The following is a 22,628-nucleotide window of genomic DNA, read 5'->3' on the forward strand; positions in this document are numbered from 1 at the left end:
AATGTCACTGTCACCTCAATTTCAGGAGCAAACCCAAGAGCCAAGGTTCTCGGCACTTCAGAACACACTAATTTAGGTGACAGCAGACAACTGGTTTCTCTGACTCAGAATCAGGAATATTAATGCCTCCCCACCTTCAATCTCCCTGGCAAAAGAAGCTTCTTCCTAAGCCAAGTAACAACACAACTGCCTGCACACTTCTTGGGACAAAGGTGGGATCTAGGACAGGTTAAAGGCTGAAGAGAGCAAGTGTGGTATTAGCCAGCAGTACATTTTAAACCTTTTTCAGATAAGTGTCAAAAATGCAATGTGTTGTGTTTCCACACTTATAAAAAAAAAAAAAAAAACAGGGGCTTCCCTGGTGGCGCAGTGGTTGAGAATCCGCCTGCCAATGCAGGGGACACGGGTTCGAGCCCTGGTCTGCGAGGATCCCACATGCCGCAGAGCAACTGAGCCTGTGCGCCACAGCTACTGAGCCTGCGCTCCGCAACAAGAGAGGCCGCGAGAGTGAGAGGCCCGCGCACTGCGATGAAGAGTGGACCCCGCTCGCCGCAACTAGAGAGAAAGCCCTCGCACAGAAACGAAGACCCAAACACAGCCCAAAATAAAAATCAATTAATTAATTAATTAAAACAAAAAACACAAACAAGATTTCTGGCTTTGCCAGAAAAAAAAAAAGGGAAAATCTGCTGACAGTGTTGGGAGTGTGAAGAAACAGAAAGCCGGGGTTGGGCAGCAGAAATGCCACATGCTCACCCCTTCACTCTGCTCCCCTCTACCGCTCCCTGATGCGGAGACCACAGGTGAGTTTTCTTCTACCTGGCCCGACCCCTACAGGCATTTGAGTTTGCAGCCCTGACTCTCTGAGCTTCCAGTGAGCCCGTTACTTTGGCGGCCACCCTCTTTTTCATGAAACCCACCTTTTCCTTCTATTCCTGGCCCAAAGACTTTGACCCTGCTGGTGTCCACGGCAGGCTCCACCTTGACCCTGGCGGGGAAGTGCGGTACAAGCTCACCGCCGTACTTCATGGTCAGCGTGTACATGCCAGCGGTCAGGGGCACATAGGTCACCGCATAGGTGCCGTCTTTGTTGTTCTCGATACAGACTTCAGCTTTCGCCCCCGAGTCTGAGACGGCTTCCAGGCCCAGGGCCCCCGGCCCTGCTTCTGAACAGTCCACGCTAAGCAGACCTGCCTCGCCCACTTTCCCATGCTCCAGCCCTGGGCCTGATGCCATGACTTTGGAGGGGTCAAACGGCATTTCAATGTCGGCTTTGAAGGGAGAACCAGGTATGTGGACTTCTTCAAAGAGGATGTTGACGAAGTACTCCCCGGGCTTTGTTGGGAGGTAGGAGACGGAGCAGGTCCCGTCGCCATTGTCCGAGCATTCAATTTTGGCCTCACAAGGACCTTCCACGGTTAGGCCCAAACCTCCAGTTCCAGCTCCTTTGGTGTCGATGGTGAACTCGGCAGGCTTGCCCACAAGACCACCTTCAAGGCCAGGACCATGGGCCTTCACCTATTTGGACAAAGAATAAAAATCAGACTCTGCTCGAAACTGGTATCGCTGCTCAGCCGGCACTGCTTTCAACAGCCAAGCCTGCAATCGGCAGTGAACTACCCCTCGATGAAGTGGTCCTTCTCCCTGGGGCCTAACGTGTCACACACACAGCACTGAGTTACAGCTACATGCAGTGGATGCTGCAAACGGCTGAGAAAGGGAGACCTGGCGGTGAACTCATTCAACACGAAAGGGCACATCAGAGGCATGGCTTTCCTCTCTCCTGCCAGGCTTGGCTCGAGGGCTGGAGCTGGACACCTAACATCTATTCCAACAAACACACTCGGGTTTCCTGGGTTGAACACTCACTGAATGGCTTTCATGGACCTCACTGTTGCTTTGGCTGCTATACCTCCCTCAACAAATTCTGAATAATAAAAAACTGAACTATAATGGTGAATACATGTCATTATATGTTTGTCCAAACCCATAGACTGTATAACACCAAGAGTGAACCCTAATGTAAACTATGGACTTTGGGTGACAACGATGTTGACATAGGTTCATCCGTTATAACGGGTGCACCACTCTGGTGGGCGATGGTGATAATGGAGAGGGTATGCATGAGTGGGGGAGGTGGGATGTGGGAAATCTCTGTGCCTTCCTCTCAGTTTTACTATAAACCTAAAATTGCTCTAAAGAATAAAGTCTAATGAAAAAATTAAAAAACGAACAAACATTAAAAAAAAACACTTGCTTTTAAAAGAGGGAGGGGATGAGGCTTTCATCTCTCATTCAACAAATAACACAGTTTTATAGGATTCATGCCATTCAAAACACTGGAAATATTCTAAAACCCTTGATTCAGGGCTACTAGGAAGAAATGATAATGGGCAGAATATATTTTTATACTTCATTATAATAGCTCACTGTGTGTGCCAGATGCCAGACTGAGGCCTCCACACCCACCATCTGACCTCACCCTTACAGGCTCACTTTGAAGCAAGTACTGTTACCATGCTGACAAACGAAGGACAGGAGTCCCTCAACAAAGCCTCACAGCCAGAGCGAGAGAAGGAGTAGGTGGGACCCAGCTGCCGAGGGGACCCTTCCTGCTGGATTTTAGGACAGAGAACTACGGAGAACGGGCTTTCATCACAAAACAATTTTCTAAAGGTCTTTGCTGGGCAGAACCAGAGGACTAACTATGTGTTATTATCTGCCAACAGAGGACAAGTTCTGGAACAAAAATGAAAGCTGACCTTGGTGGGATCGGGTGGCAGCGAGGCCTCCACCGTGTAAGGGCTCCCGGGCACGGGGTGTCCATCATAGGTCACGTCCACAGCATACAGCCCCTCCTCCCGGGGAATGTACTTGGCCGTGCTGCTCTCCCGGCCCGTCACGGGCGCCACCAGGCATGGCACAACCTTCCTCGAGGGGCTCAGGATCGTCACGTCCAGCTTCCCCTGACCTCCCGCTCCCCTGGTGTCAACGGCGAACTCCTGATCCTTCCCAACTTCGACTCCTGGAAAAAGCGAAACAAGCCAAAGGGATGAGCTGACCCTGCAGCAAAAACACAGCTGAGAGCAGAGATGGTTCCTTGGACACAGGACGTTTTCTCAGCCTCTACAACAAACACTGGCTGATGCAGGACAAGAGGCAAGACTGGGTAAGAATAATCACCATTCTGGCCTCACTAACAACCAGTACAAGAACATTAATTAATTCCTTATGATAATAATAATGATAGTCATCATTCACTGAATGCATTTTACATACCAGGCATGAGGACGGCACATCATCTCCTTTCATTTTCAACACAACCCTACAGGGTATTTATTAGTAACCAAGGAATTTAAAAGATGGGAAACTGAGGCTCACGGGGGTTAACTGACTTGCCTGGGGTACATACATATCCAGCAGACCACAAAGCTGGGACTCAGATCTAAATTCACTTGACCCCATGGTCTGCAGTAAGTTATAACCTGATACTGTTGTCTCTTCTTTAATTACTTTTGGTGTTAACTTTATATCAAAACACTCCCAGAAGCCAGTGTTTTATTTACTAATTCTTGGCAGCAAATTCAACCCTACAGCCAAGAACGCAAAAGTCACAGGGTTGGCCAATGCAGAGGCACTGAAGCAAGCCCTGAGAATTGACTCTCTGTATTGTGCTGATACATGAAAGGTCTTTGCAAAGCAGGGCCACAGAAAACCCATGTGTTACATTTGACAAAAACAAGGAAAGGACTTTGTACCAAAACAAAAACACTGGGAGCCTACGGTCCCCACCACAACCCAGGGAAGTCCTGACTTGGGCAATACAGGGCCTGCCAAGATGAACAGTAACAAGCAAAGAGGCCTCGGAGCTCCACATCCCAAAGACTTTTCCTAATTGGCATCATACTTTTCCTAGTTTGGAGTCAAAACCCTCGGGGTCTTGGAGAAAGGAGTAACAAGGAGACATGTTAAGGATTAGACAGTGACTATTCTTATGCTCAGAGCTGGCTGCTGCCAAGGAACAAAAACCAACATCGGACTCTTGCTTCAGTGCCCCCGGGGCTGGGAGCTGGCCTCACTCACAACTTGTACGTTTGGGTCACAGGGCACTGAAGGTACTCACCGAGGGTCCCGCTGAGACCTGGAGAAACCCACAGAACAAGAGGCCTGCCCTGAGGGTGTGCACAGAGCCCCACGTGACCCTGAAACCAGGAGACCCTGTACCACTGAGGTTCAGCCAGGCTGCGGCCATGCCAACAAGAGGGTGGAGGTGTGAACGTTCTCTAATATAACGCTGACGCCAAAAGGCAGGCTGAAGACCTATGGGTATTGCAGAGTAACTTTAGTGCAAAGTAAGTGTTGCCAAACATTTTCTGCTGGCACTAAGTATGTGCAGATGCAGAAGGACAGAAACTGAACTGGTAACTTTGGTTAACCCTATAGGGAGTGGGAGAGGTAGAACATACTCTTGTCTGTGATGTCTTTTTTTTTTTTTTTGCGGTACGTGGGCCTCTCACCGCTGTGGCCTCTCCCGCCGCGGAGCACAGGCTCCGGACGCGCAGACTCAGCGGCCATGGCTCATGGGCCCAGCCACTCCATGGCACGTGGGATCCTCCTGGACCAGGGCATGAACCCGTGTCCCCTGCATCGGCAGGCGGACCCCCAACCACTGCGCCACCAGGGAAGCCCCCTGTGATGTCTTTTAGATGCAAAATGGATTTTTGTATGACCTGTGTAAAAAATACTTTTACGATCACGTGTCAAACTTGAGAAGCTGAGTGATAAGTACATCAGTGTTCATATTGTACTATTCTCTTTACTTTTCATTTATTCATTCAGTTATTTCATCTATTTAAATGAGCTTGTACTAATAAGATACCTGACAAGCTAAAGGAATATCCAGACTGGGGTGGGGAAATGCACTGTAGTTGTGGTTTCTGAGAGCCCAGAAGTTGGCTTTTATGTTTGACCCTAATGTGGATTCAGTGGCCAAGGAGTGTTGGCACAATAGAAATTTGTCAGAGAGCAACATGCCCCAAATTCTCTGTCATAAAAACTTTCTGCTGTGATGCCAGCAGTTACCGAGGGCTGACTATGACCCAGCTCCTGAATTATTAGCTCATTTAATTCTCACAATATTCCCATGAGTATTCTTCCCCCACCTCCATGGAACAAATGAGAAAACGGAGGCTTGGTGAGGTGAAGGGGCTAGTACGGTCACAGAGCTACTCCACGGGACAGCCCTAATTCAAACCCGTCTGTCTGACTGCAAAATCTCATATGGCAGAATTTGCTTCTCTGCAAATTGTCTTTGAAGGGAATGTAACTGCTCTTCAATGACCCATCTCCCCCCACCATTCATGACGCACTTACTGTTTTCCAGCCCATTAATTTTTATCCTGCTCAGATCCAGCGGAGCGGCCACGCTCACCGTGAAAGGGCTTTTAGGGATGGGATCGCCACCGTATGTAACCAGAACCTGCATGCTGCCCTGGAATGAGAGAGAAAACCGAGGACACGTTTGGGTACCAACATCCTACCTTGCTGTTTCAACCTGCCTTCCAGGTCTTTCATTCTTCCCAGAGACACAGGGTATAAGACTCCAGCAGATTCAGAAAGCATCTCAGATGTATTTCTCTAAGTTTTTGGCTCCATGGCAAGAATGACAGAGAAATCAGACAAAAAAGAGCAGCTAACAACAACAGGGACAGCTTCATGAGCACACCATGCTCGTGCTGTTAAGCGTTTCCTTAATTCAATCTCAAAACGGTCCTAAGAGGGCATTCCCACTGTCCTTACCATTTTTCCAGGAGATGAAACTACAGCTCAGGAACGTAAAATCACTTGCCCCAGTGCAAGAGCGGGGCCTCATGCCCATGGTACCCAAACCTGAGTCAGTTCTAGCCGCTCTGCCATGTTAACCTCCCCACCCAGCTAAACACCCAGCCCTGGCCATAGGCAAAGCAGGGAGGCCTGGGGGCCTCTAACTGAACAAAATCTTTTGTCTCCATGTCCTGGGATTTCAGGCCACTGGGCTGCGAAATGAATTTGCCAGAGTTTGCCTGGGGCTGTTCTGAGACCACTGCACAGAATCGAAACTCGCGTATCTACAGCAATGAAAGAAAAGTTGCCAGTGTGAAGGCAGACTGAGCCTGTGGGCTTGGCAGTCCCCTCGCCAGCAGCCCCGTGGCCATGGAGGCACAGCGTGACCAGTCCTGGCCCACTCGCTGCTGGCTTCCTCTCTCCACGGTTGGCTGAGTCCCCTCCCTCCAAACCAAGGCTCCATGAAAGCCCACAGCTGTCTCAGTAGATTAAAGCCCTCCTCACCTCAAATGTCTGGGTATCACGTAAGAGGATGTGGGAAGGGAAGAAGCAAGGGGGAGGGGGGAATGATTCCTTGCAGGAATACAGAGGGCTCGCTAAAGTTCAGTCCCTGCTGAAAGCTGTCACAGACCAAGTGTTAAAAGGGTGTCGCTTTTGGCCTATGAATATTTTCTCACATTCCTTGTGTAATAAAGAAGGAGGGAAAAGACAAGACAAAAATTAGTTGCATCAATGAAGGAGGGAGGGTTGACTTTCCAGGATGTATTAGCACTGCACACAAAACCAATGAGCCCCGTATCTGAAAAGTGTAATACCTCATGGTAAGATGTACGTGGTCACATTCAACAGAGTGGGGGCTGGTTTGTTGCTTCAGCCCTCAAGGCACTGCCAACATGCCAGCTCTTCCCGAGGGTATGCCCCCAAACCCTGAACTCCTCGAGGGCTAGGCCTCCCAGCTAACCAAGGGTCCTGGAAAAACCTTCTCCACCACCCACTAGAATTCAGGAGACCACTTCTCTGGAGTGCCAAAGGAGCCAGGGGAAATCCTCTTTCAGTTAAGCCCATCTGTCCCATAAAAGAAAGCATATTCTCATTACCAGTTATACAAAACATAACAAAACTGAGACAGGAAATTAACTGTACCTTAAATAACCTAATGAGGGGGAGGAAGAAAGCTTAGAGATTTACACCTGCGATGGCCCGTAGCATTTCAAGGTTTCCTCCGAGGCCCCAGCCAAGGAACGGCCTATGCATTTTCCCCAGGGGGCTAGGAAGTGAGGGAGGTCTGAGCAGTGACCACCAGTGCATTTCAGAGACTTTGCTGATGGCCACACAGTTGTATTTTATTTTATTTATTTTGGGGCCACACCACGCGGCATGCGGAATTTCCCCGACCAGGCATCGAACCCGCGCCTCCTGCAGTGAAAGCGCGGAGTCTTAACCACTGGACCGCCAGGGAAGTCCTGCCAGATGGGTTTATCCTCTCCCCTCGAAGCTTTTGAGACCTTCATCTCATTCTGCACGAGACCCACGAGGACAGGACCGAGAAAGCTACCCACAGCCCCCCTCCTCCAGAGACCTCTGTGACAGCCATGGTCACCAACAGTAATAACCTTTCAAGGGAGGGACTGTTCTCCTGTGAGGCCCAGTGAGCTCCGGGGGTTTCCTAAAGGCTCCACAGCAGCATGTGGAGTTCTCAGTTCCCAGTGGCTCCTGACTCGGCATGTCCGGGAGCTGTTGCCACTGGCTCCTCAAACCACTCTGTTCAGGGAAGCTTGGGGTGAGAAACTGAAGGCACTGAGGCCACAGACAACCAAAAGCACAGAAGGCAAAATCCTCCAGGGAAACTGTCGTTGTATAATGGCCCTTCTACCTTCGACCTCTGCGTGGGTCTTCAAGCCCCAGCCCAAGAAGTCCACTCCCCTCTAAGGCAAAAACTCTGACCACTGTCTTCCAACGAGAACAGAATCAACCAGCAACGTCCATCACTGGTCCACGGCAGGCAGGTGAGCTGTGGACTGGGGCCCTGCAGGGAACAGCAGCCGCCCGCAGGTGTCACGGAGCAAAGAGCTAGCATTCGGGTGGGGGCCGCAGTGCCTCACACAGCAGCCCGAAATCTGAGGGTTAAGCATTCACCCTAAGCCAGGATCCACCCTTGTCTCTCCACACACACTCAACAGCTGCATTTCTGGAAAGTTCCAGCCTCTTAATCCCTAAAACCACCACAAGAAGGTGCGCCTGTGGGCAGCGACCTGAAAAGTCACCCCGTGCGGCTATCTGGGCTGACCCAAGTCTCTTAACCACATCCAAGAGCAGAGCTCAAAAGGCACGCTTACTTTACCCAATCTTGAGCTGTTAGCTGCTCTTCAGAAAAGAGAGTTCAAAGTAGAATGAGGATGTCTCAGCCCCACTCTCCTACCAGATTACAAAGTTCTCATGTTGTTTCTGCTTGTGAGTTGAGGCTCTACTTGCCTGGGGCTGTTCTGAATGGAAAAGATATATATATAACATGATATCCTAACCTTGGAAACTCACAATCTAAGAGTAGAGATTTAATCTGTTTTCTTTGCCATAGAGAAACAGGCAGAATTGCAAGTTGCCCAAATAATAAAACAGTAAACCTCACTCTAAACAACAAACGAGAGGGGTGGGAGTGACTGTTTAGAATGCTATGCATAAATGGGAGAATCCAGGCTTTTCTATAGGAGCTCCCCAGACCCTAGACGTGTAGCCATGAATCAAAACAAAATTTTAAATAAGTAAACATGAATTCATACAGAGAGGTAGATTTTTAGGCCCTTATTGCCTAAAAACAACCAGAGCAAAGCAGCCGGGATGACAAAATCCTGTCTGTATTCCTGTATTTTGTAAAAGGGAATAATTTAGTGCTTGAAGTACCATTTCGGGCTTGAGGGACTAAAGGCTCTTTGAGAAAGACCCCACTGCACCACCTCGTAAAAAGGGTAAACTAAGGCAAAAGGGCCAGCAAGGACAAAGGCGTGGCAATTGTTTCCCTGTGAGTAATTAGTAAAACACTAAAACCAAGAACGGAGGTGGGAAATGGGGGTGGGAAAGAACAACTAGCTTCCTGCTTGTTCTTGGGGAATCTTCCAGGCCCACCTGGTAGAACCCATCAGGCTTTTCGTCAGCGTTCCCAGAGAGGTTCAGAAGGAAAGGGGGAGTCTCCTCCTGTCACAGAGCAGCGCAGCTCAGAGCACAGATTACCCTCCCCCCCCCCCCCCCCCCCCCGGTTTCCAGAGTGACCCAGCCCAGCACCGAGTGGGGAGGGGCCCTACCTGCTGGGTGGGCGTGTATTTAACGGTGTGGGAATAGTCGTAATTATCAATGATGTCCAAATCCTTCACGGCGTCGCCAGGAAGGGGGCTGCTGAACTGCACGTTGAGGGGGGCTTTTCCGGCCCCTTTGGTGTAGACAGTGAAGTGGGTCGGTTTCCCGTTTTCCACACCTGGGAGGGGACAGTGAAGTGAGGAGACAGGCCCAGCTGGAGGGGTTTCACTTTTAGCACCAGTCTGACTGGTTCATCAGCACCAGCTTCCTTCCTCAAGGCAGTAGGTGGAGACAGGGGCTGGCGCTGGGCCAGCGGCTCAGCTGAGCAGGGTCCCTGCTGAACTGGAGCCCCAAGAGAGCCCCTGCTCTGGGGGAGGTAAGTCACTCACGGCCCTAAACCAACCATGCCCATTGCCTCCAGGGTGACCTCATGCACACATGCCATCTTACCTGCTTTGCTGAGCCCCGGGCCTTCTGCCTTCACTTTGCTGGCATCGTGGGAAGGGTCGACTTTGACTCTGAAAGGGCTGGCGGGAATTTCCTGTAGCAGAGACACTGTCTCAGTAGGAAAGTCCCTGAAGCCACTGCCTGAGCTTAGCCTTCTGCCCAAAGCAAAGGAGGAGACCTCAGCATGACTTCCACTCTAGCAGATGGTGAGCAACTTCCATTACCACTGGTCAAGTCTTCAGGCGCTAGCATCAGGCAAGGGCCATCAGTGGTCACTCATGAATACCTGGATCCCTGACATCACAGCTAAAGGACGGGTTTCCACAAACCACTCTGACAACTCTCAGCCTTTAACACCAAATGCTGAGTACTTAGGATACAAAATACTACCAAAAATAAAACCCCAAACAATAATACACGGGGTCGGAGGAAGGAAAGGGACATTCCTCCAGGGACAACAGAGAGCTAGGGTTTGAGGAATGCAAGGAATTGATTATAAATGCAATGATTGTAATTCTTCAAAAGGAATCTTTCAGAATAAAGGCAGAACAGGTTAAGTGGATGAAGCCAACTCAGGACCAATACCTTTAAGGCACAGAACTTTCTCCTGAGGTCCCTATCTTTACGTAAGATGAATTTGAATCACCAGGATTCCATTATTCCCTGTTTTAGGGTATTGCGCCTCCTTGTCTTCATTATCACATGTAAATGTGAATTCTATCTGAAATTCAAAACCCCTCTCCCTAGAAAAGTTTAAAGCCTGAGGCCAAGGTCATCATTTCAGACAAAGTATAGAACACATCTAGAAACAAATTACGTTTCATTCAAAAACCGGATGAAAGTTTGTAATGATCCAATTTCTTTCTAGAGTCTGGCCTTTAACCACTGACTACATGGCCCCACTTTTGTTAGAAAGTGGTACAATTTTAGTTCTGGGTGTGTTTGTTCCTTCTTGGTTTTAAGGAAGCAGAGAGGAAAACTACTGGGCAGAGTTCTCAAGACACCTTCCCTGTTGCTAAAAAAAAGCAAAAAGGAAATATGAACACAGGTGGCCGGAAAGAACCCAAGTCCAAACACACACCTGAGAGGCAAAGAGAACTTTGATGGTGTATCGCCCGGCGGCAGGAGGCACATATTTGACAGTAAACGTGTCATTGGCGTTGTGAATAATGTCAAAATCCACGTCTTCCTCATCGTCACTTAACACCCGGGCATCACACTTAATGCCAACGCTGACATCACCTGGAACAGACCAGCTTATTAGCACCGGTTTACGAGAAACAGCATGTCCCATGCAATCACTTCCAGCTCAGGCTCACACCCCAGAAAAGCAACTGGGAAGTTTCCAGTAAGAAACCTGAGAAAGGGATGGTGCTTAAATAACGGTTTTGCAGAGAGAATGGAGGATTAGCAAAGATATCACCACGGAACTGACACAGAGGGTCATCAGATGAACGATTACCTATTCAGGTGGATTAATATCTCCTGGTTCAAAGTTCATTACCCATGAAATGTTACAAAGAGAACTTCCTTCCCCAAGAAACAACAAGGACTGAGTTGGGTGAAGCCCCCTCTCACCTTCGCCAGCCTCGGTACAGTCCACTGTGAAGTGAGTAGGCTCGTGTGCCTTCAGTCCACTTCTCTCCACTCCTGGCCCAAACACTTTGACCTTCTGGGGATGGCTACCCTGCCTGATGTTGACCTAGAGAGGACGGGGAGAAAAGCTGTAATCAAATTCTTCTCCCCGTGGACCCAGTAAAGACGCTGTCAGTTGTTAGAATGTTATACTTCTGGGCAATCTACAGCACTCGGCCCTTTGGGCCACTCCATCTTCCAAGGCCCACCAAGCATGGGTCTTTCCATATATTTGCCTTGGCCATCAAGCATGGAGTCCAGACTGGCCTCAGGACTGGGCTTTTTCATTACCACGACCCAGGTTTCACCTCACAACCTACCCTGTAAGGGCTGTGCGGGATGTTGACACCTCCCCAGACCACGGCAATGGTGTGCTTGATGGGCTTAACCGGGGTGTACGAGCAAGCGTAGGTGCCATCCATCCGGCTCTTCATCTGGATGTCAATGGGCTGGCCATCCCCGTCCTGCAAAAGGGCAGAGGCTAAGAACAGAGCTGACCCTCACACTGTCTCCATCCACTGTGGCCTCCCAAGACAATGAAGTCACTGCTCACTCATCCCACAAAATTTCATGGAGCACCTATGATAGGCCATGTTCTCACAATACAACGAACACAAGTGATAAAACACTACATGCATTTATGCATTTTTAATTACTAAGAGAAAACGGTCCCAAAAGAAAGCCATGGTCACTCAGTGCTTCTTAATTATAATTCCTGCATTTAAATCCTTGGGCCAAATTCAATTAAATTAGATAAATATATTTGATAAACCCTTGTTTACAAACCCTCCCATCACAGCCTAGGTAGCTTCAGCCACACTGAAGGACATTTACAGGGAAATCTGAAACAATCAAGCCTCATTTCCACACAGCACAAATCATAAAAATTTGCCCCTTGCTTTACCTGTTAGAATCTCATTTAGTCCTCACATAAACCATACAAAATAAACATTGTTATTCGCAGTGTGTAGATGAGGAAACTGAGGATCAGATGGACTGAGCGACTTGCCATTACATGGATGGATCCTGTTACCTGACAATTACCTGCACAGGTCGTCCCTAGAAACTTACCTGAGCAAATATCTTTAAGGGAGCTTTGCCAGCATCCTTAGGATCCACGGTGAACTCGGCCAGATTGTTGACAATGCACCCAGATTTCTCCAAACCTGGCCCGTATGCTTGAACCTGGGGCAAAGGGCCAATAGTGATTCTCCTTCTGTGTAATGCCCTAACTACGCTCCTATCAGAAGACTGGTGACCAGGAAATGGGAGAAAAGGAAAACAACTGTGTCTGGCTTCACAGTACCTACATAATAGGATGGTTATGGGAAGGAAAATGCTAAAGTAGGCTGGAGCTTAAAAATAAAAACATGTAGGAGAAAAAGTCTGTAAAACCAGGCCCCAAACTGGCCTGTGCTCCCTGCCTTAATCTGTGCAGTAACCGGGGCAGGGACCTCCAGCCATGCCCAGTTTCAATGCTCCTGCTTTGTTCTTTGCTCAGAACCTTTCCCACTGACAACATTCCGAAAGTTTGCAGCCCCAGAGAGTAAAGGACCAGCAATTGGCCAAAGACAGGCAACTGCCAGCCTGGACTGATGTCACCCTACGGTCAGCTGTCCAGGTGGGCCAAAGGCAGCACACATGGCGGGGGCAAGGGCTTCCTCCTGTCAGCCAGGCTGGCTCAGACTTGATGCTAATCAGCTTGCTAAATGTTTGAGAGAAGCTCTTGCAAACACTGCTCCAATTTAAGAGAAGGGGAGCTGGGGAGGAAAATTTAAAAACCTCTATCTATGGATCACCTTGAAATGATAACTATAGCAAGTGGCAAGACTGAAATATGATGCTCGGGGTTGCGAGAAAATAGCAGCTTACGGAGCCCCCTCTGTGGGCCAGGCACTGTTCTAAGGGCTGTCTTTATTCACATTACCTCCTTGAATCATGACAGAAACTCTAAGAAGCAGACACTCGTATCATTCCCATTTGATAGAGTCAGAGAGGTAAGTCACGTGCCCCATGTAACAAATGTACTAAGAGGTACTACCAGGTTTCTAACTCAGGCCTTTTTCCTTCCTAAGCTCTCAAAGGCTCTTCTCTGCGATTTCTCCACATGCTGCTCAAGGAAATTCCGTGGGCACTGGGGGGAGTGCCAGGAGCCAGAGAAGAGAGGACAGAACATGACAGGTTGATTCACCAGATCCGGGTTGTAGTCCCCCGAGGCGGGGTGGATGTAGGCCATGTAGGGACTGTCTTTGATGTCCTCATCGTCACACATGATGTGAACGGCATATTCACCGGGCTCCTTGGGCCAGTACTTGACATCACACGATCCGTCGTTCTGGTCATCATACTCAATCTTTGCCTGGGAGGGGCCTTCAATGGCAAACCCTGGGGGATAGGGTGGGAGGATCCCCCTGGTTACATGGTGGAAGGTATCTAGTCTGGGTTACGACTAACCCACTCCCTCTGCCTCCCTGAAAACCAAGTGTTAGCCAGAAGACTGAAATCTGTTTAGGTTCCTTTCCCACAAAACCAAGCCTACTGAGTCTTCACTAGAGACAGAAGGTTGGATTTTATACTTTTTTTTTTTTTAAACATCGTCAAACAGGAAGGTCAACCAGCAAATCTTTCTGTTGGCAATATGGCAACACAAGCCAAAAGCTTTAAAACAATGCCCATCCTTTGCCCCACCAAATCCACTTCTGGGCTTTTATCTGAAGGAAGTAACTTTTATCTGAAGGATGTGTGTAAACAGTGAGATACAAGGATATATATTCAGCATTGTTTTTATAGCAAAACTCTGGAGATAACTAGAGAGCCTAACAGTAGCTATATCGATGCACTGTAATTCCACAGAAGCCATGGGAAATCAAGACATATCCTATATTTGCCTGAGGCAGAAAGATATAAAGGCTACCCCCAGATATTTTTGCAGCAGATCAATATTTATATGCCTATGTACAGGGAAAAAGTCTGCAAGGATATACCTAAAGGCTTAATATTACCTCTAGTCGACAAGGATATACTGGGTTGGCCAAAAACTTCGTTCGGGTTTTTCCATAACATCGTACAGAAAACCTGAAAGAACTTTTTGGCCAACCCAATATTAAGATGTTTATTTTTCTAAAAGGAAAAATTAAATGTGATTTCCTCTTTTTCTCTCTTTGCTTATTTCTATTAGCTAACACAGAGGTCCTCAAACTTTGGCTGCTGGGCCAAATCTGACCCACTGCCTGTTTTTGCAGATAAGGAACACAGCCATACTCCCTCACCTACGGATTTTCTATGGCTGCTTTCACGCTACAACGGCAGAGTCATATGGTTGCGACAGAGAGAATATGACCCGCAGTACTGATATGTTTGCTATCTGGTCCTTTACAGAGAGAGAGGTGCTGACCATTGTTCTAAAATAATCATATATACATCAGACGTTTACTTAAAATATGCTCAGTTATGCTCCAAAGAGTATTTACTCCCCAAATTTCTAATTTCAGCAAAATTCATTCACTGATCTAAACTAAGGATCAGTCAATAATATCTGCCATGTGCCTACTATGTTCCTGGCACTGTTTTAGGCACAACATCCATAAGAGGCCTCTGCCCTCAAGGTGTAGTGGATGAATGAATGCTGGTGCCAGAGGCAGAGGGCAACTGGAAGGTCAGGGGGAGATGGGAACTGCAATTCCAGAGCAGTATCCAGAGGTGGCCTCAGATGGTCAGGAGGCCAGGAAGCCCCGGGTAGTGAGGCTGAGGGGAGGCCTCAACACACAGCCTGACACGTAATCCAGGTACCCTGCAATCTCAGCTCACCAAAAGCTGCTTCCACTCACCCAGAGACCCCACCTCAGAACCAACGGACTCCACCACGAAGTCCGCCGACCGCCCAACAATCCCGCCATGGAGGCCAGGGCCCCATGCACGGACTTTCTGCAAGCCTGCTTCAGGGCCAACTTGAACTTCAAAGGGGCTAGAAGAAAGGAACAGAGGAGGCATTAAAGAGGAGCAAAGAAGGGGTTACATACAGCTATAAGCTCTTTACACATATTCTTTCCACTGGCCTGATACTATTCCCTGCAGTCCCAATCTCCAGCCAAGCCCTTCCTCCAGCCAAGCAGGTTCCCCCACCATTGTTATGTCAACAATATCACGTAATGGGGCTGCTTCAAGCCACACTGCCTTGCACTATCCTGGTCATTTACCTTTTGTGTACAGGGCTTACCAGACTGTGAGCCCGGGAAGGTTATGAGAATGCATACGTTTCTATCTGCTGCTTATGCTATAACAAGAAAACTAAGTTGACTAGTCTTTATCTCATACATGAATGAATGTGCTTTAACTTTGTCACAGGAGATTTTTAAAAGTTTGCTTAGATTCTCAGAAACTTATAATATGCCCAGATATTTCTCAAGGTAAACTGAATTTATTCAGAGTTTAAAGTTGTCCCCAGGAAAGCTGGAAAGTATGTGAATGCAGGGAAGAAACTGAAGCCAACAAGGCGAAGCTGTAGACTGTGTTCCTCGGCTCCTGACCACACTCACGCAGAGGATTTTAATGTAAACCATAGCAGATTTTGCCATTTTATCCATGGCATTCCTGAACAGAGGCACACAGTGAAAGAAGGAGAATCTCAGTATATATAAGGGATATAGACACACAGCCCATTTGCTCTGTATTACTGTTCCTTCTGGCCTCTGCCTCCCACCAGCCCCAAACCGACAGCATTTGATTTAAAGCAAGGCAGCTGAAACCACAGCGACTTTCTGCTGCTTTTGAGAACAGGCCAAATGTCTGTGTGCTGCTCTGAAAAAAGAAAAAAGAAAAAAAAAAAAAGCTTTCAACAAAGCAGCTCTCTTTCCCTCCTGCAGCCCAGGAAGCCGCCACCATGAGTCTGCCCTGGGCCAAGCATGCCTCTGGAGAAGACGCAACTCCAGCTGGAGACTCACCTCTTTGGAATGTGGTGTCCCCCCCATGTGATGGCGATGCTATATTTCCCTGGGGTGCTGGGGTAATACTCAAATGCATACACTCCATCCAGAAAGCCTTTCTGCTTCACCAGCTCCTCCAGACCCTCTGTGGGAAGGAAGCACACCATCTTTCCAATGCAATCCTAGGCTCAGAACAAGAATCCGCAAGACAAGAACAGAAAGACAGTGATATCCAGGGGGCTTCCCTGGTGGCACAGTGATTAAGAATCCACCTGCCGGTGCAGGGGACACAGGTTCGAGCCCCGGTCTGGGAAGATCCCACATGCCGTGGAGCAACTAAGCCTGTGTGCCACAACTACTGGGCCTGTGCTCTAGAGCCTGTGAGCCACAACTACTGAGCCCACACGCCACAACTACTGAAGCCCACATGCCACAACTGAGCCCACATGCTGCAACTACTGAAGCCCACACACCTAGTATCTGTGCTCTGCAACAAGAGAAGCCACTACAATGAGAAGCCCACGCCCCACAACGAAGAGTAGACCCCACTCACCGCAACTACAGAAAGCCCGCACACAGCTTCACACAGCCAAAAAAGAAAGGAGCCACCCATTTTAGACGCCCACAAAAATTGGAGAGGGAGCGAACCCTTACAAGTATTTGGCATGAGGCTGAGGTTAGTATCCCAGTATATCCTTTTCAACTAAAGCCAGGTAATGAAAGCGAGAAAGCTCTTATATGCTGTCTTCAAGAGGACAGGTTTTAGAGGCTACCCCACAAACTCCAGACTGAGCCATCAGGCAGGAACTTGTTTTATGTTGAGCCCTGAGGTTTGGCTGGGAAAGCCATTTAGTAAAGCAAGAATCCAAGGTCAGAAAAAAACACGTCTCCTCAGTCCCTGTAGCAACAAGCCAAGAGGAGGGGCAGCCCCAGAGCAGCCTGACACCAGGTCTGGGCAGTCTAGAACGTTGGCTGCCCTCAGGGCACTGCCTGCCCCAAAGCTCGGTGCTCTGAGATCAAACATTAACTTTCTGGAGCTCAGAACACTCCTGCCCTAGCCTGTTAGGAACACAAAGGGTGAGAGCAGTCCTGGAGCAGAAAGCTCAAGATTCCACAAAGCTTGGAAGTGAAACTGCCAAGGCTGCTGCACCTGCAACTAGAAATGCCGAGCTGCTTCTCTGATCTGGGGGAAAACTGGAGGATGGAATAGATACCCGTCTTCCTGCTTTCTGTCTCCTTTCCCAAGACAGAGCAAGAATGAGTTGCAGGGTGCTAGGCACTCTTCCACAAATGGCATTTATCTACAAAGAAAACTTAATCTTAGGGAATTATTCTCCTTCTGTAAGCAATGATCATAGTAATTAGGTACCTGACATCATTTCATCGTCTATAAAATGTAACCTGTAGAGGGAAAATTACTGGCTTTGGAAACTGGGCTTGAATTCCAGCTCAGACGCTTACAAGCTATGTGACCTTGGTCAAGACCCTTCCTCTCTGAGCCTAGGTTTCCTCAAAGAAAAAAAAAAGGGGCCACTTCATGTTGCTGTTCTAACTCCATTATTTATTTCTATTCCCAGAAGCCTTAAAATAACATGAGGCTGTCAAAAGCCACCACTGTTCCCACATCCAGGGCAGACATTATTAAATGATCACTGTTTCCTTCTGCATGGAGCCCTGAGAGCCTCAAATCTTTGACATAGCTCTCTGGGATAAACTGATCAGAACTGGCTGTGCAATGATCCATGGCTGCAAAGCTGGCCGAAAGCATACCTGAGATGGGGAAACAAAGGAGCACTTACTAGGACCCTTTACGGTTACGCCGAGCTCTCCACTTCCAGCAGCTTTGGTGTCAACCTTGAAGTCTGCAGTTTCTCGGATGCGAATGCCTTTTGGCTGTAGGCCTCGGCCACTGGCCCGGCAGGCATTTGGATTACAGGCTGCAAGCACAGTTTCAACATCAATTCAACCTTTCATTCTTTAGTCCGAGTTGAGCAAGCCAAGGTAACTTTGAGCCACCCGCCAAGAAAATGTTTGCTTTACACAAAGAGTATGCAGCAGCTGTCTGAGACCAGGGGTCCCATTCAGGGAGCACACCAGGCTAGCAAATAAAGACACAACATAACTTTGTCCAGCCACACTGCACAGGGACTGGGGAAAAATTACTTTGGCAAAGAAAGCAGGAGAGCACAGCGTGGATCTGCCGGGCTCCTGGTAGTGGCTGAATTCTGGCATTTATCCTCTTGGTGGTGAAAGAGAGTTAAGACCTAGGGCTGGACATTTTTCAAACCTCACTGCCATACTCAAGGGCCCAGTAATTGGGAAGACTGGGTCTACTTGGAAAATGTAGCACTTGAAAACATCTGACCTTGTTCCAAACTTTAGATCAGCCATTTCTAAGTCTAAATTGTTGTCTTCTGCAGGAAGAGCCAGAGGATAGCTCAAAAAAAGACCAGATCAACCCCACCTCAGCCAAGGCAGACAAACATTTTAGTGCTGTCTGTTACAAGGTCCTTGGAATGTGGGCAGCTATAAATGCAATAATTAGGAATAAACACCACTCTCCATTTGAATTCTAGCTCTGGTTAAAAAACCCAAAGCTGTTAAGTCTAAAAATTAAGTACAAAGGTAGTTTCTAACATTCCTTACATAAGAGTTCCACAAAACTATTCCATGGGGTTTGTCAGAAGGTCGACAAAAGACATCCTTGTGCCCTAGGACTTTTTTGACAACATGAGCAACCTTCTCATCGAGTATAAAAATGGGAGATGAATGGGTAAAATGTCACATTGTTCCTTTCCAAATCTGACACTGCATATCTGACAGCTCTCTATACACTAGGGGGGTCACAAACTCCAGAATACAAGACTCTTTACTCTACAGAAAGAAGACAGTTCCTCCTCTGGCTCCTCCTCCCTGCAATGTCCTCAGGTGGACATTCCCAAAGAGACATACACACACCCTTGGAGTAGAGATGCTTTTATGTGGTTCATGGATGAGCATAAGGTTATTGGTTTTCCATTGTAAAAGTGATATAAAGCTTCTTTTTTCTTAAAATCATTTAAGTGGAGGAAGGGATAATACATCAAAAGAAAAACTATTGGGCTTCCCTGGTGGGGCAGTGGTTGAGAGTCTGCCTGCCGATGCAGGGGACACAGGTTCGTGCCCCGGTCTGGGAGGATCCCACATGCCGCAGAGCGGCTGGGCCCGTGAGCCATGGCTGCTGAGCCTGCGCGTCCGGAGCCTGTGCTCCACAAAGGGAGAGGCCACAACAGTGAGAGGCCCGCGTACCGCAAAAAAAAAACAAAAAAAACTATTAATTAAATACTAACTAATACAAGTGACAGATGGATATGCCAGAAATGAAAAAGGTAGTCCATGAGTGAGAGGAAGTCAGAAAACACCATTAGAACTAGGAAAGCTGTTCAAAATTCTTTCTTGCATTATGTCAAAGGGAATTCTGCTCCTGAATACATTGGGTTGGTTTTTTTTTTCTTTATCAAGGGGAGAAAAGTTGGTCATACCAGAAATAAGTCACAACAGGATGATAGGACTTCCCTTGGAGGGTTTAAATGTGTCTTTAAAAACAACAACAACAACAACAACAACTCATGGAAATTCTGAACATGGGCAACAGTCTCAACATCAAAAGGATAACTGCTCAGTTTATATAAACACTAAATGGAACTAAAGAGCTTGAAGGCAACCACCTGATTTCCCACTATCTTGAGATGTCTTAGTGATGTTTAAATGTAATTAGAGAGTGGGTTTGGGGTCTGGCTGGACAAGTGGTACTAACACCTGCACTATAATTTCCCGAAGTCACAAACAGCACAGGTCCAGTTGACCACTGCAGGCAGCACAAAGAACTGGCAATGGAAGCCCCACCAACCAGCCCTTACCAAGCGAGATGCCTCTGGCCCAGTGCTTTCAACTAGGAAGCCAACAGCTTCGGAGTCCAGGCTGGCCCAGAGGCAGGATTCAGAAGAGGAAGCCAGGTCTGCAGGTGCAGATGCAGAGGACAGAACAGGGAGAGGCAAGTATTGGTTAGAAAAGGTAGCAGAGTTGGGGGGGAAAAAAAAAAAAAAGAGTAACAAAGTCAGAAGGAAACAGTCTAACATTAGAGAAAAATGCAGGCTTCTGGCTGCAGAGGAAGTTTAACAGCATGGTTAAGGGGTTGACAGAGACCATGGTTCTATTCCTACTGAGGGCTACTCCATAGTCAGATACCTTATGACACCTAAGCCTTGTGTCTCCGCCTGCAAACTGGGGATAACAATAGCCCCTGCAACACACTAGCTGGTGTCATGATTAGATGCAAGTGTGCTCAGTGCCTAATAGCCAGTAAAGGAGGCTGCAGGGCACCAGCAATGCCACTGCTGTTAACATCACACAAACGCCACCCCCTCAAACAGCTCCAGTCCTGTATCTCTCAGTGAGGATCATGAATCCTAGTATGAGTGTTTTGGGGCAGATTAAATAAGTTAATACATAAAGCACTTAGGTCACTACACGGCTCACAGGAAGATATTAGTATTAATATCTTGAGGACAAAGTAGATACTAGTATTAATGTCTTGAGGCTACTTCCTGCCAAAGGGGCCCTGGCAGCAAAGGGACAGGCCTGAGTCCAGTTTTGGGCCCTGACCATTCTTGTGGCCTCACAGCCCAGTCATGCACAGCTAGCCTGAATGCCAGAAGCAGATGTGGTCAGCTCCCCTGGCACTCACCTTCCCCGACCTGTACAACGAAGGGACTCTTGGGAATGGTGTCCCCAGCAAAGGAGATCTTGACCACATGGGGTCCAGGCTGCACTGGTTTGTACACACATCGATACACCTGGTTTCCTCTGTCTTCCACGAGCAACTCCACGGTGTTCTTCCCCTGGGGATCTTCCACCACCACACCAATGTCACCCACACCAGCACCTGGGAGATAGAGAACATTCCACGAGCCCAAATCACCCTCTAGAAAGCTCCCTGCTGATGAGGGCAAAAGTAGGTAGAAAATGCAAACTGCAGAAGACAGAGAGGTACTCAGAAGGTTCACACCTGGACCTGTTTCCCGGTGGAGGGGAGGAGGGTCATAGCCAACTTTCCTTTTCTCCCATTCTCTATTTTCTACATTGAAAAGAAAGCTGACAATTCAAGAATTGTGGTTTATTCATTCCCTTTCTTACCAGCCCCCACCCAGGACCTTGCATAGAATTTAGTCTAGTAGATGATTCGTAAACCTTAGTTCTTTGGAATATTTATTTAGCCAAGTCAGAAATGTATACAGAAATTATTAATAATAATCAAAGTTAAGCTTGAGTATGAGATTTTAGAGAAGAAAAGCTGATTTTGAAAAATCTAAGAATATAACCAACACATTTGAAAAAGCTGTTTTTGTTGTTGGTTCTTCAATTTAAAAGACAAAATGTCAGGCATCCCAAGCCTTCAGGTTCCTGAGGATTATCTCAGGCTTTTCAAGAGGAGAGGTGTTACCTGCTGTGTAGATGTCAAAGTAGGTGGGCTTATTGGCGATGTTCCCAGCAGCTTCCAAGCCTGGACCTTTCGCAGTGACTTTACTGGCATCTCCCTGGGCCTTGTCGACATTTACTTCGAATGGGCTCTTGGAGATGTGCTGTCCTGCAAAGAGGACTGTGACCTACAAGTGACAGGCAGGTGAGACATCATCACTTCTTCCTGCTCAGCGAGAACACTGTATCAAGCCACATACACCGAGAGCCTTCTCATTCATCCTCCCGATCATACACACAAAGGTGTGGGAACCAGGAGCCCTGGGGAAGTGGCCTCAATGGGACTCCCATCTGGCTCCACCAGTCACACAGCTGGGCCTGGGACATCACGCCTTTAGCAAATCCAAACACATCAGACATGCCTAAATTAGCCTCTATAGTAGGATATACACAAATACTTATACTTCAATCTCTAGACAATGGACTCTTAAGGCAGCTGCAAGTGAGACCTCATTGCCATACTCAAGGACGCAGTAATTGGGAAGACTGGGTCTACTTGGAAAATGTAGCACTAATATAATGCACAGTTCTAGGATTTCAAACCTAAGAGTCAAAGTATTTTTCAAGGGACCAAGATCATTTTCAGATACATGGATTTGAGACACAGTACAGATTTCCATCTAAACTTTGAGTCAAGGTTCTCATCTTTTAAATTTTAAGGGTTATCAGGTTGGGTGGGCCACTGGCCTCCACTATAGTCATCTGGCCTTCTCTGCACCCAGGCTTCGATGTTGACAGAGACTGCAGAGCACCTGAAGAAGGATACTTAAGGAAGCATTAAAGACAAAGAACCCACAGCTTAGCATTTACACTCCAGGCTTGCAGCTACAATTATTAGTTACCTAGGTGGAGTCAGAAAAATCTTATGACATTGCAAAGAACTTAGTGGAATTCAACCAATCTGCAGGTAGTAACTAATGTCTCAAGTCTGATTCAGAGGGACCCCAAATTTTCTACAATGAACGTGGATACTTTTATAAACAGAAAGGAAAATCA

General features: G+C 47.7%; 1 protein-coding gene across 4 annotated transcripts in view; it reads right to left on the reverse strand.

Annotated features, from left to right (window-relative positions):
- The window catches only part of FLNB (filamin B), a 139,854-nt gene that overhangs the window by 44,706 nt on the left and 72,520 nt on the right, over positions 1-22,628 (reverse strand). For all 4 annotated transcript variants that reach the window (XM_081245786.1, XM_081245785.1, XM_081245788.1 and 1 more), the window contains exons 7-21: positions 21,598-21,760; positions 20,842-21,039; positions 17,915-18,052; positions 16,134-16,260; positions 15,021-15,157; positions 13,385-13,578; positions 12,265-12,378; positions 11,514-11,657; positions 11,137-11,260; positions 10,640-10,800; positions 9,562-9,652; positions 9,120-9,289; positions 5,374-5,491; positions 2,763-3,025; positions 921-1,518 (exon numbers count right to left, since the gene is read on the reverse strand). In XM_081245786.1, the coding sequence (XP_081101912.1) occupies positions 921-1,518; positions 2,763-3,025; positions 5,374-5,491; positions 9,120-9,289; positions 9,562-9,652; positions 10,640-10,800; positions 11,137-11,260; positions 11,514-11,657; positions 12,265-12,378; positions 13,385-13,578; positions 15,021-15,157; positions 16,134-16,260; positions 17,915-18,052; positions 20,842-21,039; positions 21,598-21,760 (2,740 nt within the window). The remainder of the gene's footprint in view (positions 1-920; positions 1,519-2,762; positions 3,026-5,373; positions 5,492-9,119; positions 9,290-9,561; positions 9,653-10,639; positions 10,801-11,136; positions 11,261-11,513; positions 11,658-12,264; positions 12,379-13,384; positions 13,579-15,020; positions 15,158-16,133; positions 16,261-17,914; positions 18,053-20,841; positions 21,040-21,597; positions 21,761-22,628) is intronic.

This window comes from Mesoplodon bidens (genome assembly GCF_964165515.1).
Source record: "Mesoplodon bidens genome assembly, chromosome: 10".
Taxonomy (NCBI): Eukaryota; Metazoa; Chordata; class Mammalia; order Artiodactyla; family Ziphiidae; genus Mesoplodon; species Mesoplodon bidens.